This window comes from Periplaneta americana, chromosome 2 (assembly GCF_040183065.1).
Source record: "Periplaneta americana isolate PAMFEO1 chromosome 2, P.americana_PAMFEO1_priV1, whole genome shotgun sequence".
NCBI classification, from domain to species: domain Eukaryota; kingdom Metazoa; phylum Arthropoda; class Insecta; order Blattodea; family Blattidae; genus Periplaneta; species Periplaneta americana.
Window position 1 is genome coordinate 138,726,741 of NC_091118.1, and position 18,939 is coordinate 138,745,679.

The following is an 18,939-nucleotide window of genomic DNA, read 5'->3' on the forward strand; positions in this document are numbered from 1 at the left end:
TGCTGTGCATCGACTGGAGTGGTTTGTAATTTTATATATATTTTTGACGTCCAGACCAGCGCAGTTTCAAATGTTGGCAAACAAAGAAACAAATGCTACGGACGCGATAAAATTAAACAAATGCTAGGGACGCGATAAAATTAAACAAATGCTAGGGACGCGATAAAATTGTGCGATAAGTAGCCATGATTGTTTGAAATACGTCCTTTCGTAACGTTTTATGGGTCAAAAGTAGTATGACGTAGTAAGAGTGTAATAGTGAGTCTAAATTAAACGTATAACCACCATATACATACAATTATACATATGCGATGGTGTTGAACGTCTACCTCGTAGTATGTCAAAAAATTCAATTTCACAGAAGAGCAAAAACACATTTTCATGTGTATGTATATATTAAAAAATACACACATATGATATGAACATTGGTACTAACACACTTTCACTACTTTCCCAGCCACCGGCGTGGCTCAGTCGGTTAAGGCGCTTGCCTGTCGGTCTGAGTTGCGCTCGAGCGCTGGTTCGATCCCCGCTTGGGCTGATTACCTGGTTGGGTTTCTCCGAGGTTTTCCCCAACCGTAAGGTGAATGCCAGGCAATCTATGGCGAATCCTCGGCCTCATCTCGCCAAATACTATCTCGCTATCACCAATTTCATCGACGCTAAATAACCTTGTAGTTGATGCAGCGTCGTTAAATAACAAACTAAAAAAACTACTTTCCCTTCACTTCTTCTTACTCACTACACTGACACTATGACACATTTCACTGACACTTTAAATTATCACTGATCGAAACTATTCACTGCCACTGTAAATCATAACTTAACTGACACAACACGCTTCACTGATACAACACTTGAGATAAGACAAACAATTACACCCTTATTATTCCGTAGAATCACACTTATAAACTATATTAACCTAAAATTGCTAGTCTAAGATCCTCTTATAAGCAAAGCTCGGAACTTGGGGACTTGTGTCTTTGAACATGGCTAAGCGACCGGACTTCAATGTCAACAAACTCCCGCTTCCAGCACAGAGGTACTGTAAGGTCTGCTATAAAAGTGGTTCCTGGCTGGAACAACATAATGATAATATTATGGTAGGTTGAAACAAGTAATTTTATAGCATATATATAAATAAACATGCAAAATATATCAAATTTACAGTTCTGCTCTGTATATTTTATTACAGTGTATGACTACATGCATTCGAATATTTTTCGAACCCATACCTTCTTCGTCTGTTAGTTAAACATGATTTGAAACGAAAGAAACTTATTTCCACGTCACATGAAGTGACGGGAGCAAAATTAATTTTTTAATTTTATTTATTTTAACTAGCTACCTACTGAATACAAATTACATTTATAAAACAAAAATGTTTCTAGCCACTGCCGTAAGAGCCAGGCTCGTGTACGGTGTAGTCTTAGTCAATAATATAACATAAAATTTACAAGGATACTTTACTAAATACAGTAAGTAACTTAATTCAAACCAATTAATACAACGCAAGAGCAAGAATAAAGAACAAAGAGAATAAGAGAGAAAAATACACATTTAATATAAATTGACAATTCGGCAGAAGTCAGTGATATTCAATAAAAACAAGAATATAGTAGACAGAAATAAAAGGTAAAAAAATACATTTATTAATATTATATTATATCGTGGATAATTTTACAAATTTATTGTTTAAAAGCTTCAATTTTTAAAAATTTCAAATTTGGAAAATGGTTTGTAATTGTATTATAAAGTCTTAGGCCGAAATAAAGTATTGAATGTTTCCACTGTCACTGTTTCCTGTTCGATTTTCAGTAGTTGCTAGCTGATCTCGTATCTGAGAAAGATAAGTATCCTAAATTTGTCTCGAAAATAGTTTTCAATTTCTATGTCACTACTAGGGAGGGTTCCACTACGACTTGATCCATGGCTATGGACAAATTTTCCACCGATTTAAGGGACTGCAATGTATTTCAATGAATGCCCGTTTTTCAATCTCTAGTTTGTGTTTGACACAAGTTACAAAATATAAACTCTCCATTCGAAGAAAATAATGTATCTCCTCAGAATTCCTCCACGAAATTCTGTACCTAAATTTTAAGAAATCTATTTTCAAACGTATACAATACCCATTCGAATAATACGTATTTTCTTATTTTCAAAGAGACCGTTTACCTCTAATTAATTATCTGAATGTCATTGGCTTCGACACGACACAGTTTCCTCTTCCGTCTTCCTGTCATTCGATGTGACCACTTTCTTAGTACACACGACTGTCCCTGAGCACTTGCAGGGTGAGCTTTGTGTACGTTGTACCTGTAACCTTACTCATGCACACGACACACAAGTCCCCAAGTTCCGAGCTTTGCTTATAAGCTACTTTGAACTAGTTTACTATTCAAACCAAAGGAATAACTCGTCAGGCTAAATAAATACATGTTAAATGTAACGTAACTTTTGTAACATTTACACTTTATGCACAACATTTTAAGTTCTTTTTGAATCTCCTTAAAGAAAAACAGCCCTCAAAGACCACTACAGGTAGGTCATTCCAATCATTTATATTCATAGTTCGATTTAAAAATGACAAATTTACCTACACCCGTTCTTTATTTCCTAAATTTGATTTTAAAATCATTATCTTTCCTACCATAGTACATTAGCTTCTCTAACTGAGCCGTTATGTCTTCCCATGTTTTTTACCTATATAGCCTAATACCCTATATCATGGATGGACATTTAATAATTTTGAAGTGATGTATTCTATTATTGTAGATTTTAGTTTCAAGATGAACCCTTTGTTTTGCCAAATTTCCTTTAGGCTCCAGAATTTTCTCCATGCCAGGCAAGCTGTTTCTTTTATTTAATGAGAAGTGTAACTGCAGTATAATTTTTACATCTGGAGTACTTTCGAAATACATAGAATTGAGTGATGAAAATTAACTGGAAAGGACAATAGATTGTAACAAACATACTTTTTATTCGCAAGTCATTACTAGTTGCGCGTGTAAGGATATACTAAAAGTAAACAATCTAGAATGCAGTATTTTTTTAAGCTCCTGACCTAAAACTCATGTTACTTTATAAAAAAAACATATAATTTTAACATTAATTAATTAACATAGACTTATTCGGTTCTGTGCTCGATTGGGTTCGATTCCCGCTTGAGGTGATTGCCTGGTTCGGTTTTGGCGTGACTACGTTTTTATTATAGTCTGTGCATTTCGAACTGGCGTCTCAAGGTCAAACAATGGAATGCATGTCACGTGTGCTTATCCCAATCCTGGACCATTCTCCTCAACTAAAGTCAGCGGGGACAGCCGGAATTAACAGTGCTTCAGTTCACAGTTTTCAGTTCAATGACTCGTGCATGGTTTGTCATTTTGTACGTTAGTAAGTGACTTTGACCCGCCTCGAAATACACAGATTATACTGAAACGTACGGGATAAAGTCCGACGCACGGAGGGGCGCTGGCCTAGGGGCGTGAGGGATTGCTATACAGAACCTGGGTATGCATCAAACCTTAAAAAAAATTATGGTTTATTTAACGACTCTCGAAACTGCAGGAGCTCTTTTATATGCCAGTAAATCTACTGATATGAGGCTGTCGCATTTAAACATACTTAAATCCCATCGACCTGGACCGGATCGAACCCACAACCTCGAGCATAGAAGAACAGCGCTATACCAACTACGCTACCGAGGCCGACGCATCAGACCTTAATGTAGTCATCTGGCTAGGAGAGAATCCACGTTGTCAAAAACGGTTAGTAAAGTAGATAGTTTCCATGCATAATGTTCGCAGTTACAATAGATTCGCTCTCACCCCAGGGTGGGGGGAAATTGCTTCTTATTGATATTAAATACATTCGATTTAATGACTCTTTGTACATTGTAGGTCTAGACTCTTTATAAATTATTGCTTCGTGATCATGAAATAACCAACCACGTCGTCAAGTAACTAGTTTTGTTAGAAAAAGATAGTTTGCTGAGATACTGAATACAGAGAGAGCAATTCATGATGTAGACGTGAGGTACAGGAATGTGCAGTCGTAAACAAAATCTATCAGACAGCTTGATACGAATTCATGACTATCTATGAATATTTGATAATACAGATTCCACTTTCAGTTAGCCTATGTTATAACTTGAGTATATGAAGACGCGATACGTTTTATAAGAAGTTTAAAAAAAACTATTTGTTGAGCTGAACATCGCATTCGCTTATCTAGTATAGTAATTATTCAACTTGCATTCTATCATTTCATAATGTAATTTCGTCCATTGAAAATTATTTTAACAACATTCTTAATCGAATTGCGTATAAACTGTTTATCGTGACCATGACACAGGCAGATAGTATTAAATAAGCAGTATATTATCAGAAGGTCATCAACATCTTTTAAGGGTTAACGAGTGGAACTCATGCTTCGTGTCGTGAATGAGTACTGGCTGGACTTCAAATTTTACTTGAGCTGATTACCTGTTTGCGCTTATCTGAGTTTTCTAGCTTGAAGCAAATGTCAGGTAATATTATGATGAATTCTCGGTATGGATTTTTATGTACTATAAGTTATTATTCAAACTACCTATAATTATAAACCATCTAGCAATGAAAATTGTCGCTCGGGTATAAAAATGCCGTTTTGTTGAAAGTGGTGGCCAATAGTAGTGAGTGGCGCGAACTTTTTCTTTTGCTTTGTAATTGTGTCCAATTACAGTGAATGGCGTGAATTTTGTCAGTTATCTGTGACATAGACTTGTGATGTGGTTTCAGCTTGTCAAGCTCAAGTTCAATAGAACGGTCTAAACTGTTAGTTACAAATTAGCGAACGCGCTTCATCTGATGTATTCTCCAGTCTTTATGACTCAGTTCGCTTTTGTTACATTTCAGTGCTGTGAATAGGGCCTCAAAGCTGTTGTAACCTAAAAGAAATCCATTCAGGTATATTGGGTGAAATTTTTAACTTTTAATAGGGCCTACATACAACTACGGTTTCTAACTGCCACTAATTCAATCGATGCCAGACATCAGTGAAGTTTAGACAGCGTAGTTAAATTACCGATTGAAATACCGTATTAATAACACATGTCCGGTAAGTTCCCGCTTACGAATTATGATATATTATTTGACAGTGCCATCCGGTGGCTTATTGTTATAGTGCAAGCTTAATAATTCTCCGGTTTGATCCTCGACACTGGTTGTAGTGATGGTTATGGTGGATAATATTTGAGAATGAGGATTTTCACAGGTTCCCCCCGTTTCGCTGCACACTGTCAGTTTCACTCCAACACACACAACTTCATGTTTTTCATTTCATATTATGTCATTTCATGTCATCGAAAAAAAGTGTTTCAGAGTTATACATAATAATAATAATAATAATAATAATAATAATAATAATAATAATAATAATAATAATAATAATAATAGATTCACTACAAATGAAATTCCGCCACCGCCAGAATTTACATTCCGGCCGCGGTCGTCATAAGCTAGTGATCTGCGAACTGAGCTACAAAGCAACTACTTTTAGAATTTTACTTAATATTAATATAATATAATTAGTTATGAAACTTGGACTCTCACTTTAAGAGAGGAACATAGGTTAAGGGTGTTCGAGAATAAGGTGCTTAGGAAAATATTCGGGGCTAAAAGGAATGAAGTTAGAGGATAATGGAAAATTTATACAACACAGACCTGTATGCATTGTATTATTTACTTAATATAATTCGGAATAATAAATCCAGACGTTTGAGATGGACAGGGCATATATCACATATGGGCGAATCCAGAAATGAGTATAGAGTGTTTTTAGTTGGGAGACCTGAGAGAAAAAGACCTTTGGGGATCCCGAGACGTAGATGGGAGGATAATATTAAATGGATTTGAGGGAGGTAGATTATGATGGTAGGGACTGGATTAATGTTGCTCAGGACAGGGACCGATTGTGGGCTTACTATATGTGAGGGCGGCAATGAGCCTCCGGGTTTCCCAAAAGCCATTTGTAAATAAGTAAATACTCGTATATAATATAATATAATATAATATAATATAATATAATATAATATAATATAATATAATATAATATAATATAATATAATATAATGGCATTGTCAAATAATATATCAAAATTCGTATATTATATTATATTGTATTGTATTATATTATATTATATTATATTATATTATATTATATTATATTATATTATATTATATTATATTATATTATATTATATTTAATGCCCTCAAACACATACATAGGTACATGAAATCAGTAAATGGCAGTTCTATTACATTTCTGTTTCTGAGATATTCGCCCTTATTCTTACTATAAACATTCAATTTAAAAATTGCCAATACATTTTATTCTTCATACCGGTCGACACTTTAAAATCTAAAACGTTTCCCATTACCCTACCAAGTCATTATAACATGAGCAGAAAAAACGAAACTTCCAACGTTTTACTTAAAACCTACAGAAGTCCAAAGTTTACAATATTTTAGCCTTCTCTTTCAGTCATACCTTAATTATAAATAGACATTTCCCTAATTTTTATATTAATTTGTGTCATAGAGCCGCATATTAATATTCTACTCTCGTGTTTAATATGAAAATTTCTCTTCTATAAAATTTTTATTTGTTAAATTTTGGGATTCCTGATATAGGCTAATAAGAATTGGCCTATGTGCATCGCTTCTTTCTGGCTACACATGGGTCATAAATCTTTCCCATTGCTCACATTTCTGTTGCATAGCTTCCATATTGGTAACCCCCATGATGATAAACTCATCCGTTCTTTGTCCCCATAAAATTTTAATTTTTTTATAATCAGTTAACCATCATAAATCCATTAAATCACTGTAAAGTTAATCTAATATAATTGGTCCTCTATGTATGATTTACCATGCTAAATTTTTATTAATTTTTCGATTTGTGCCATTTTCAATAATTAAAGCTTAATCTCTTAACATTATACTCCAATTTATTTAGTCAATTCGATTTCATTTTCGTTGAGCACAAATATTATATGTAGTTTTTGTCAATATATATAAAATAATGATAATAATAATAATTTATTTATTTATTTATATTAATGTGCTGGACAACAGCCGTTGGCCAATATAAGTCCAGCACAATGATACAATTAATACAATAAAATGAACAACTATGGTACAAATTAAATAATTGAGATAACAACAAAATGAAGAACATAGATTACAATGATTAATTTACAAGAATTGTTAATACTATAATATTTTATGGAAAGGAGTTGATTCTTACAAAAGTATTACCAATTTTTGTATAAGGATTATGCAAATAATATCAGCAAAGACATTTTCATGTTCTAATACTTCTATACATTGAATGGATTGAAATCGCCTACATGTAAATTAGCATTTTTAATACATCTGGAGACCGGCGAGGAAGATTTAGAATTTCTAATGTAGAAGAGTTTGTGATGTCTCATGTCCTTCATAGGAATACGAAGGCTGACACTGTTTCAGAAAGATTGACAATGTCACCTTTAAGGACCTTACATAAGAATAAATAATCGAGATCATGACGTCTAGCATACAAGCTTCGACATTTAAAGTGCTCGCATTTTTATCATAGTTATACTCGGAGTTATTAGGCAGAAATCTGTATAATAATAATAATAATAATAATAATAATAATAATAATAATAATAATAATAATGTGTGTACGTTTTGTAAGCAATGTTTGTAAATATGATCGTATTACCCCATCCCTGGAAGCAATAGGTTGGCTTAAACTAGATAAGAAAAGAAATTTACATTCAATTCTCTTTCTCTTCGAAATCTTGAACTCTTCTATTCCTTCGTACCTGTCGTCTCGCTTCACATACCTTTCTTCCCACCATAATCTGAACACACGCTGTCGTCATGAAACAATACTAACAATACCATCCCATCGCACCTCCTCATACTCAACCTCTTTCACAATAGCCCTGCCAAGACTCTGGAATTCGCTACCTGCTAGCATCAGGGACTGTCGAAATAAAATTGAATTCAAACGCAAACTTACTAGACACTTGGTCAGTAATTGATTTCTTGTAAATAGTTTCCTTAATCTATCACAGAATATTTCAATATCCAGTAATTTCATCACTGTACAATTTTGTTATTCTAGGTTTAATTTGCAATTCAGTAAATATAAAATATCCTTTGTTTTTCTATGATAAATTATCTAGCTTTAATTAGTCAGGTAATATTTTCGTACTTTGATTTTTATTGTAATTGTAATTGTAAATTTAATACTAATTGTAATTTTATTTGTAATTGTAATTGTAAATTTAATACTAATTGTAATTTTATTCTTCATATTACAGTTGGAATCTCCTGGTAGAGGGGCAGAGAAGGCCTGATGGTCTTATCTCTACCAGGTTAAATAAATAAATACTAGTACTACTACTACTACTACTACTAATAATAATAATAATAATAATAATAATAATAATAATAATAATAGGTGAGATGTTATTAGGGTCCTGTTTTATACCACAGATTTGGTGCAACATAGGAACTTCACTTATTTTCCGGAGGACATCATGGTTTCGGTTTACTCGTCCGAAAAATTGAGAGCCCTTTGTAGTATTTGAAAACGCGTTACTTGAGCCAAAGATAAAATGGAAACCACCTGGCCATTGAGAGCACCTATGTAGAGATATATTTCTTTCCATCGGAATAAAATAAATATTCAGTGTATCATTTGTATGCTTCAGGTGCGTTTGCCATCGTCCAGCAGCAACTCTCAGTCCCGGTATCGGGAGCGACCAGGCTCTCTATCGTCGAGCAAGTCCGTGACCATCGCCCCGCTGCCCACAGCTACAAGTGCCGGGACCTATAATACTTCCCCCGAGACTTCTCGGCTTATTGGCTCCAGCAACGGGAACGGCGCTGCCTGCAGGGATGACAAGGACCTCGGAGGCGCCGGGGCCACAGTGGACGGAGAAGACGTCAATATTCCGCCCGGGGAATCGCCCAACACGTACACCTTCACCAGACACGCTATTCGCTCCAACTACATGGACAAGAGCATCGAGGCTAAGAAGAAGGTAGAGAAGTTGTGCTTTACACCTTCATGGTGGTTGAATTGTGATCTTGTGTTTGTGGTTTTCAGCCTGTATTTTAATCCAAAGTTACTATCTTTTTCCGAATATCCTATTCATTTCACTTTCCTGGCCACATATTATGTACAATTTTTATAACTTCATTTTTAAGAATCCTGAAACCTTTTAAAACAACTTAAGTTATATCCCTGCTTCTTAGCTTTCTGAATCCATCTTTTGACAGTAATTTGAAAATAAATCATCTTCTACAGACCACATCCTCTGAACATTCCCTACTTATTTTAATGCTGTTATCCACTACTGTGGAGTAAAGATTATTACACCTGAATGTGCAACTAGCGGACGCGGGTTAAGATTCTGGTTGCGACAAGTTACCTGGTTAAGAATTTTCGGAGAATTTTCCACAACCGATTGAAGCAGAATTGCTGGATAACTTTCGGCGTTGTACAGTGGACTCTCCTAAGTTCGGCTGAAGAGAATTGAAATTTCAATCCAGTAAGGGTAGTGGGTGTGGCAGGTGAAATGAATACAAATTCTTATTGGTTATCTATCAACGAATACAGTACTGTAGTTGCATTTCCTGCCTGCCCCGAGACTTGTGTTTGCGCTTCTAGTACCACAGTGAGTTTCGACAGTTCCGTCTCACAAATGGCACAGTTCTCAAATAGAGAAAGAAGAGTTCATTAATTCAAAATCAGTGATCAATATGGATGTCCTAATGAATAAAATATTTTGTTTTCCTTTAACAAAAGTATCACTACAAGATACAGAACCAATTCCCATTCAAATGGCAAACCCATTTCTTAGTGCCCGTATAGGGGCGTGTCTAATTTTCCTACTTAAGCAGTCCAACTATAGTATGTCATATTTGTTTTCTATCGAACTTAAGAACTTCCACTGCACCTCGTAATTTTACCATCTCCGTGCAGTCGCTGTGCTATGTACAGTGACTTATGGTAGCATGCGAGACACGACGTTGGTGGACCATAAAGTTGCCTATGCGGAAAGGTAAAGGGATTCTGTAATCTGTGGGGGAGTTGGGAGGCAACCCGCAGAGGAATCTTTAGTACTGGAGGCCTCAGGACATTCACACCATTCCACTCCGAGTAGTACAATGGGCTCACCCAAGCGGCTTAAGTGTGAGGGCAATCCAGTCTCTACCATCATATTCAATCCCCCTCAAAACCATTTTATATTATCTTCCCATCTACGTCTCGGCCTCCCCAAAGGTCTTTTTCCTTCCGGTCTCCCAACTTATACTATATGCATTTCTGGATTCGCCCATACGTGCTACATGCCCTGCCCATCACAAACGTCTGGATTTAATGTTCCTAATTTTGTCAGGTGAAGAATACAATGCGTGCAGTTCTGTGTTGTGTAACTTTCTCCATTCTCCTGTAACTTCATCCCTCTTAGCCCCAAATATTTTCCTAAACACCTTATTCTCAAACACCCTTAACCTCTCTTCCTCTCTCAAAGTGAGAGTCCAAGTTTCACAACCATACAGAACAACCGGTAATATAACTGTTTTATAAATTCTAACTTTCAGGTTACGTCTGGATTTAATATTCCTAATTATGTCAGGTGATTCCTAATTACATCAGCTGCTTGTCTATGCGGATGACGTGAATATGTTAGGAGAAAATCCACACGAGAATTTTACTGGAAGCAAGTAAAGAGATAGGTTTGGAAGTAAATCCCGAAAAGACAAAGTATATGATTATGTCTCGTGACGAGAATATTGTACGAAATGGAAATATAAAAATTGGAAATTTATCTTTTGAAGAGATGGAGAAGTTCAAATATCTTGGAGCAACAGTAACAAATATAAATGATACTCGGGAGGAAATTAAACACAGAAATGCCTGTTATTATTCGGTTGAGAAGCTTTTATCATCCAGTCTGCTGTCAAAAAATCTGAAAGTTAGAATTTATAAAACAGTTATATTACCGGTTGTTCTTTATGGTTGTGAAACTTGGACTATCACTTTGAGAGAGGAACATAGGTTAAGGGTGTTTGAGAAAATATTTGGGGCTAAGAGGGATGAAGTTACAGGAGAATGGAGAAAGTTACACAACACAGAACTGCACGCATTGTATTCTTCACCTGACAAAATTAGGAACATTAAATCCAGACGTTTGTGATGGGCAGGGCATGTAGCACGTATGGACGAATCCAGAAATGCATATAGAGTGTGAGTTGGGAGACCGGAGGGAAAAAGACCTTTAGGGAGGCCGAGACGTAGATGGGAAGATAATATTAAAATGGATTTGAGGGAGGTGGGATATGATGATAGAGAATGGATTAATCTTGCTCAGGATAGGAACCAATGGCGGGCTTATGTGAGGGCGGCAATGAATCTCCGGGTTCCTTAAAAGCCGGTAAGTAAGTAATTATGTCAGGTGAACAATAAAATGCTGCAGTTCGACGTTGTACAATTTTCTCAGTTCTCCTGTAACTTCATCCCTCTTAGCCCCAAATATTTTCCTAAGTACCTTATTCTCGAACATCCTTAACCTCTCTTCCCCTCTCAAAGTGAGAGTCCAAGTTTCACAACCACATAGAACAACCAGTAATATAACGTGGCCCTTCTACTTGCCCCACATTTATGGCAAAAGCTTCACAGCTTTTTTTCCATCTCGGAGAAAGCCATGTTAGGGATATTATCGCTCTTTATTTTCATAGTTACAGTTTTGATACGTACTAATAATACTTTTCTATTACTACTACTACTACTACTACTACTACTACTACTACTACTACTGCTACTATTACTACTGCTACTATTACTACTACTACTACTACTACTACTACTACTACTACTACTACTACACAACTAGTACTACAACTTCTACTGTTACTAGTAGTAATACTATTGTTTTGTAGAATTATTTCATTATTACATAGTGATTATTTTGTTTTTTTTTTTGTCAGGTGATCCGCATGCTCTTTGTGGTGGTGGCGGAGTTCTTCGTGTGCTGGGCGCCTCTACACGTGCTCAACACGTGGTACCTCTTCAACCCTGAAGCAGTGTATAGCACCGTCGGTAGCACGGGTGTTTCTCTAGTCCAACTTCTCGCCTACATTAGTTCGTGCTGTAATCCCATCACCTACTGTTTCATGAATAGGAAGTTTAGACAGGCGTTTCTTGGAGTTTTCGACTGTTACAGATGCTGGAGGTAAGGAAAACAATTTCAGTATTGTCGTTTTTGCTGTTGTTTGCATAAGTTTCGGACAGTCCAGTTATTTCAGTGTGTCACCCTGAATGTAACAATCTCTCGTTTAATGAATGTAAGTTTAAATTGCATGAACATTTTCCACAAAGAAGACGCGAGTCTGTATTTAATAGAACATCATTTTTATACTACAGACAAACGCTATTCAGAAGGAAGTTAATAGTATGACTGTAATGAAGCTCTCTGGTGAAATAAGATTAACGTGGAATTGAAAAATATTCGAAGGAAATGTGCCCTACCTGATATATTTACCAATATTCTCACAAGAAGAACTTCAGAAAAATTATAGTTGTTTCTTTTCCAGATGCGTAGGTTTACATTTGCCATTACATTTTGAAGAACACATTGTCCAAAAATATGTAAATGGCCTTTAAATATAATTCAGTTATTTATATAATTAACTAGCCATACCCGTGCGCTCCGTGCGCTTCGCTTCGCGTCTTGTTATAAATAAATAGCATTGCCTTAAATCTGTTATATTTTCAAATACAGCTTTGTTATTATCAGACAGTGTATGCTGGATGACTTAAGGAAAAGTGAAGTTGTTTCGTATCGGAGTATATGGCACATGCCGCGTCGTTCGTCTTTTGTGTACCTGGCGAGTACAGCAGCGTATATAACGAAGGAACCCCGGTCCACATTGCAACGCAATGTGTGCAGTTGTGTTATCCTGCTCAATATTTAGTACGAGTTGAATATTGTAGTGCTGATCCATTCATAATGTCGAAGTCAAAACGTTAAATTCGCTTAGAGATACGAAATGTAATTAAGAAGTATGAGAGTGACATTTTATGTATTAACGAAGACAATATCGTGTGTAATGTAAGTAAAATTGAAATAAAAACCAAAACAACTCAGACTATAAAGAAACATTACAACATTACATCGCACAGGAAATGCGTTGAAATGAAATCTGAGGAACCATCATCGTCATCATCATCATCATCATCATCATCATTTAGTTGTGCGGGTCTAAACGACACGTGCAACATGATGCTCAGTGCAAATATTCCTCTAAAGAAATTGAATGATCCCCATTTTAGATTTTTTCTTCAGAAATTCTCTTGATACAAAAACTATTTAAGCGATAGGCGAAGACGATTCAGCTTCGACAACTTACGAGAATATATCGTCGTTTACTGCAACGCTGGTAATTGCATCAATGATGACGAGGACTGAACTTGCAAGGTATGTACTACAGTACGTTATTTTTCTTTTCCTTCTGACTGTACAGAGATACAGTAGCATGTTGACGTCGTCTGATTACGTTTAAAACCTGTTGAGCCAATAGTCTGCATGAAAAAAATGTAACATATAGTAAATGTGCACCTACATTCAACGATAAGTCATCCCGCATCCACTGTCTAGTTATTATTAATGAATAGGCCTAATTAATTTATTCTAAGTTATAAGTCGGTTGCTCCTGAATTATTTTCAAAGTTTCTTTTAGAAGTATGAATGTAACTGTTATTACCATGCAATACACTCTGGAGTTGTTCAATTAATTCTGCTTTCAAGCTTGGTTAGACCTAACAGCGTCTGAAACAGAATATATTTGTAAGAACTGAGGATTGTTCTCTTAGCTGTAAAAAGGCTTTGTGATAAACGGCTCCACTTGAAATAAGGTGTTGCATTGTCCGTTTGAACTGTTGCTTGTCACGAACTGACTTAGTGTTTCAAAAGGTGAACACATTGGAAATTGTTTCAAAGATCATTAAAAGGCAAGATACAATACATTTTTCTCTGATATGGGTCTTATATGCAAAACTTTTTGACTAGAGTACAATGCGCACTATGCAAACAGTATTTCGTTATAAGAAAGTACAATATACAACGACATTACGAGTTGAAACACCAGGCGGACAATGGAGGATTTGATGGAGAAGAACGAGTTGTTCTAGTTTCAAATTATATTGATGCCAAACATTGAAAGACTGGTGAATGCGAAAAGGTTGCAGGTGTCAGCTGAGATATGCTTCCTCAACAAAATAAAATTTGAAAAAGTAAATTAAATTATTAATTAGTGTAAAATGTTAGTGAAATAATTGTTTAGTTTTTCATTTAAAGTTTCAAGTCTTCAAATACCGATATTTTAATGTGTGAACTGATATGCTCTTTATTATTTTATTATTATTACTAGCTGTACCCGTGCGCTCCGCTGCACTTGTTAGAAATAAATATAAAGTAATTACATAATTAAAATAGGACATCTGGTCCAGGGAACATTCGTGTTTGATAGAAGGATAAATCGTTTAATATGTCACTTAATTTAAATTCTATTTAACTAATTAAAATACGATCATTTTTATCCACAGACCACTCATTTAGTGCAATGATAATTCCTTTAACATATTTCTTAATTGTTATTACATGCAAATAATTAAAATATCATTTGGTTCAGAGAACATCCGTTTTTGGTGCAATTTGGTCCCATCAAAATTTTGCTTGGACTGAAAGGTATCAGAAATCATTTTTAAAGAAACTTTTGTTATGCAAAATTTAAAAAAAAAGTTAATAATAAGGGAGATATTTCGATTTATTTAATTCAAGCCCCCTTATAACCTACCTATTAAATAAAGTATTTTGAATGCCATATAGCCTAAAATCTAAGTTACAACGAACTTAATTTATATTTCAATTTTCATATAAATCGGTTCAGCCATTATCGCGTGAAAAGGTAACAAACATACAGACAGACAGACATACAAACAAAAATTTCAAAAAAGCGATTTTCGGTTTCAGGATGGTTAATTATACATGTTAACACCAATTATTTTTGGAAAATCGAAAATTACCAGAAAAATTTTGGCTACAGATTTATTATTAGTATAGATTATTATTATTATTATTATTATTATTATTATTATTATTATTATTATTATTATCCCGCGCCGTGGCGTCCTGTATCCTGCCTAGGACTCACTTTACGGAATGCGCGCTGATTCGAGTCCTCATAGGGGTAGAAATTTCCTCATGAAATTTCGGCCAGTGTATGGGACCGGTGCACACCCAGCATCGTGATGCACTTGGGAAGCTACGATAGGTAGCGAAATCTGGTTACATAAACCAGCTATAACGGCTGAGGGGCTCATCGTGCTAACCACACGATACCTCCACTCTGGTTGGATGATCATCCACCTCTGCTTCGGCATGTGGCCGTGAGCCCAACAGCCGGCTGGTCGTTCTTGGCCCTCCGTGGGCTGTAGCGCCATGGATTATTATTATTATTATTATTATTATTATTATTATTATTATTATTATTAATTTTTTACTCTTCTCTTATCAATTTCTACCCTTTTTCTTATTATTAATGATGATCAATATGATTTAGAAGTTTTCCTAATCCCTAATGTTATATGATCGGTCGCAGAACACTAAATATGCCGCCTTATTAGTTACAATTGAATTGACACCTACCCCGAGTGTGGTATCGTGCTTGTGTAGGTGTATGGTGGCACTGAGTTTAACATGACTGGTCTAAGTAAAATGTCTAGAGACATTGGTAACCAACCACTAACGTACTGCACAAAGAAGAGCTTTTAAACGACACAGCAAAAACTGAAAAACTGAAGTGGCACTCAGCTCTTAAAGAATACAATTTATCCTTAACTGGGAACACATTTCTTCGGACATACTGCGACTATCCATTCTTTCTAGTGTGGACAGTTGAGTGAAGAAAATTCTGTCACACTTAATATAAACTTTACGAACTTCAGACAAAACTTCTATGTTTATAAGACTCTCCAGGGATGAAGGTTGGCTTTTAAGCGAGAGAGATGCCATAATGGGAACTAAAGCAAAAGGTAGCATGAATGTTGTGAAGGAAAAACCTCCATCACTTTCAAGGTTTCTGGTTGGGTGCTGTTATGAACTAAATTGACTGTAAACTTTCTACAGCTAACTGAACTATCTGTAAATTATATATGAATATTCCTTTCTCATAGGCATATATATATATAATTTAGCAGGAAAATATCTATTGTCGAAGACTGATATTTAACACTACCGTTTGAAGTCAGACATTCAATTCAGTATCGTACTTTCTTTTTCTAGAATGCGTGGCAGAATAGTCTAATTCACCGTTACTTTGCATTAAAAAACACGCTATTTCTTTATTTCAGGAAACTGCCTCACCAATATGGCACACATATTCACATTAATGCCCTATACTTTTCACGAGTTTTACAAATTTTCTGTATTTTTTAAATACTATGTTGAAAATGCTATTACTGTTTACAGGTAATTTTTTGAGCAATTATTTGATATACATACAAATGAAGTAATTTAATATGCACCAAAATAAGGAGGTGAACTTCCATTCTCTGGATTGCATACTAAAGACATTTGTTATAATTCTAAAACAAAACTTCACTTCATTGAAGCATTAGAACAACACGGTTTTCTTCCGTCAGCAATTAATATCACAAAACCTTTATGTATAGCGTTATTCAAAAGTCAAGAAAAATATTTTAATTTCACAAGAACTTCTTTTTCAAATCTTTCACCATTGTTCGAGTGAAAAACGAATTAAATAACCAGCAATTCAAGCTGATCTTATATTTATGTATTTATTTATTTATTTATTCGCTTATTTGTTTATTTATTTATCAAATAAGACAAGAAACATTTTAAGAAACTCATAATTGCATATTTCGACATTACAACAACAATAGCTGCTACGAATAAAAATTAACTGTGGCGGTCTTTTAGCTTAAATAAATATTTTATAAGTCACTTCACATTCATTTTAGAGATTTAATTTTTTTCAGACAAGTTCAATAATAAAAAGTAACGTGTATAAAAGTAATTGAATATTTAAAAGCGCTAACAAAAATCCCGTGCAATTAAACAATTAAAATAACAGAGTCTGTTGAAAACCGATATGAGGCCTTATGTTCGGTTCATGTTTGCCGAGTCTTTGTAGAATCGAAGTTCGCTTTGCGTTTTTTCAACCTTTCCCCTTCATTATATATGTTCGGTGCCCTTTTCCTTAGTTCCTTCCTCTCCCTGCGCCCTTAACTTATGCTTTAGCTGCGTGATGATATCAGGCACATATCTTGCGAAGTTACGCGTGGTAATGATTATAGGTAATTTTTGTTGTTATTGTTACGATTAAACATTCGCAAAAATTATAAATAAATCAAACAAAAGTTGACTCCACATTACACTACACGAACACACCCCCACAGGAAGCACAATCAGAAGGCGCGAAAACCAGGAACACCCAGTTCTGAAGATGACCTACAACAGGTTGAAACTAGTCAACAACAAGGTACCTAATTTTAACACGTGAAAGAAATACAGTATATATTCCGAAACAAAATGTATTTAAAAAAGGATATAATAAGTTCATAGTATCGGCTAATATTGTGCAATGTTCAAACATGAGAGAGGAAATCAAAACATTAGAAATTTCGTCTTATTCCATATGAAAAACTAATCGCAAGTTACGGATGTGCTCAAATCCTTAAGCGGTTTAAAACATGAAGGGTTAGGATAGGAGAACAGCAAAATATATTTTATTAACATTGGCGAATAAACATGACAAGCATTCCTAGTGGGACATCAACGTCTATTATGCAATATTACTCCTGCTCTTCCAGTCAAGTTAAAAGACACAATAATCCCTTTTGCTTCATGTGTTAAAAACCTTGGAGTTTACTTTGATACGCATTTAAACTGGAATAACCAAGTAACCCATATTACCAAAAAGTGCTTTCCATACTACATTCCTTAAACAGCATTCGAAAATTCCTTCCGCTATCACTCAAGAAAATACTAGTGGAAACACTGGCAATGCCCCACTTCGATTATTGTGATTTTCTACTGACTGACCTCAATGTCAACCAGTCGCAAAAATTACAATGTGTTCATAATTCTTGTGTTAGCTTCGTCTGCGATGTCCGTCGCGCTGACCACATTACCCCATCCTTCCAAACTCTAAACTGGCAACGTCTTAACGAGCGTAGAAATTTTCATTCTCTTGTTCTCCTTTTCCAAGTCCTTCACACTTCTACACCTACCTACCTACCTTCCTTCCCGTTTCAGTTACCTGTCATCATATCATAATCTCTTCACACGCACGCAAAATAGCCGTATACTAGCCATACCAACACATAAGACATCATCGTAGTCATCATCATACATAATCTCGCTCTCGCGCTTGTGGAATACCCTACCCAGTGACATCAGAGACTGCCGGAATTTAGTAGCGTTCAAAATCAAACTTACTAAGCATTTTCTTACTGCGTAGAGTAGGTTTAATTTTTACTTAATCAATAAAAGAAATGCTTCTCTCTTCTTAACTTTTACAATAAATTGTCTAGCTTTTATTAATCAGTTAATCTTTTAGTACTTTGATTCTTATTGTATTTGTAAATTTAATATTGATTGTAATTGTATTCTTAATATGCAGTTGTAATCCCCTGGTAGAGGGGAAGAGAACGCCTGATGGCCTTATCTGTACCAGGTTAAATAAATAAATAAATAAATAAATAAATAAATAAATACATAAATAAATAAATAAATACATAAATAAATAAATAAATAAGTTAATTAGTTAATAAATAAATAAATAAATTAAATAAGTAAATAAATAAACAA

The 18,939-nt window shown here is 35.0% G+C and overlaps 1 protein-coding gene across 1 annotated transcript in view; it reads left to right on the top strand.

The window, feature by feature from the left end:
• Window positions 1-18,939, top strand: part of LOC138695185 (cholecystokinin receptor-like) — a 663,775-nt gene that overhangs the window by 610,831 nt on the left and 34,005 nt on the right. Inside the window, exons 6-7 of the mRNA XM_069819644.1 lie at window positions 8,752-9,084; window positions 12,035-12,279. Coding sequence (XP_069675745.1) covers window positions 8,752-9,084; window positions 12,035-12,279 — 578 coding nt within the window. The remainder of the gene's footprint in view (window positions 1-8,751; window positions 9,085-12,034; window positions 12,280-18,939) is intronic.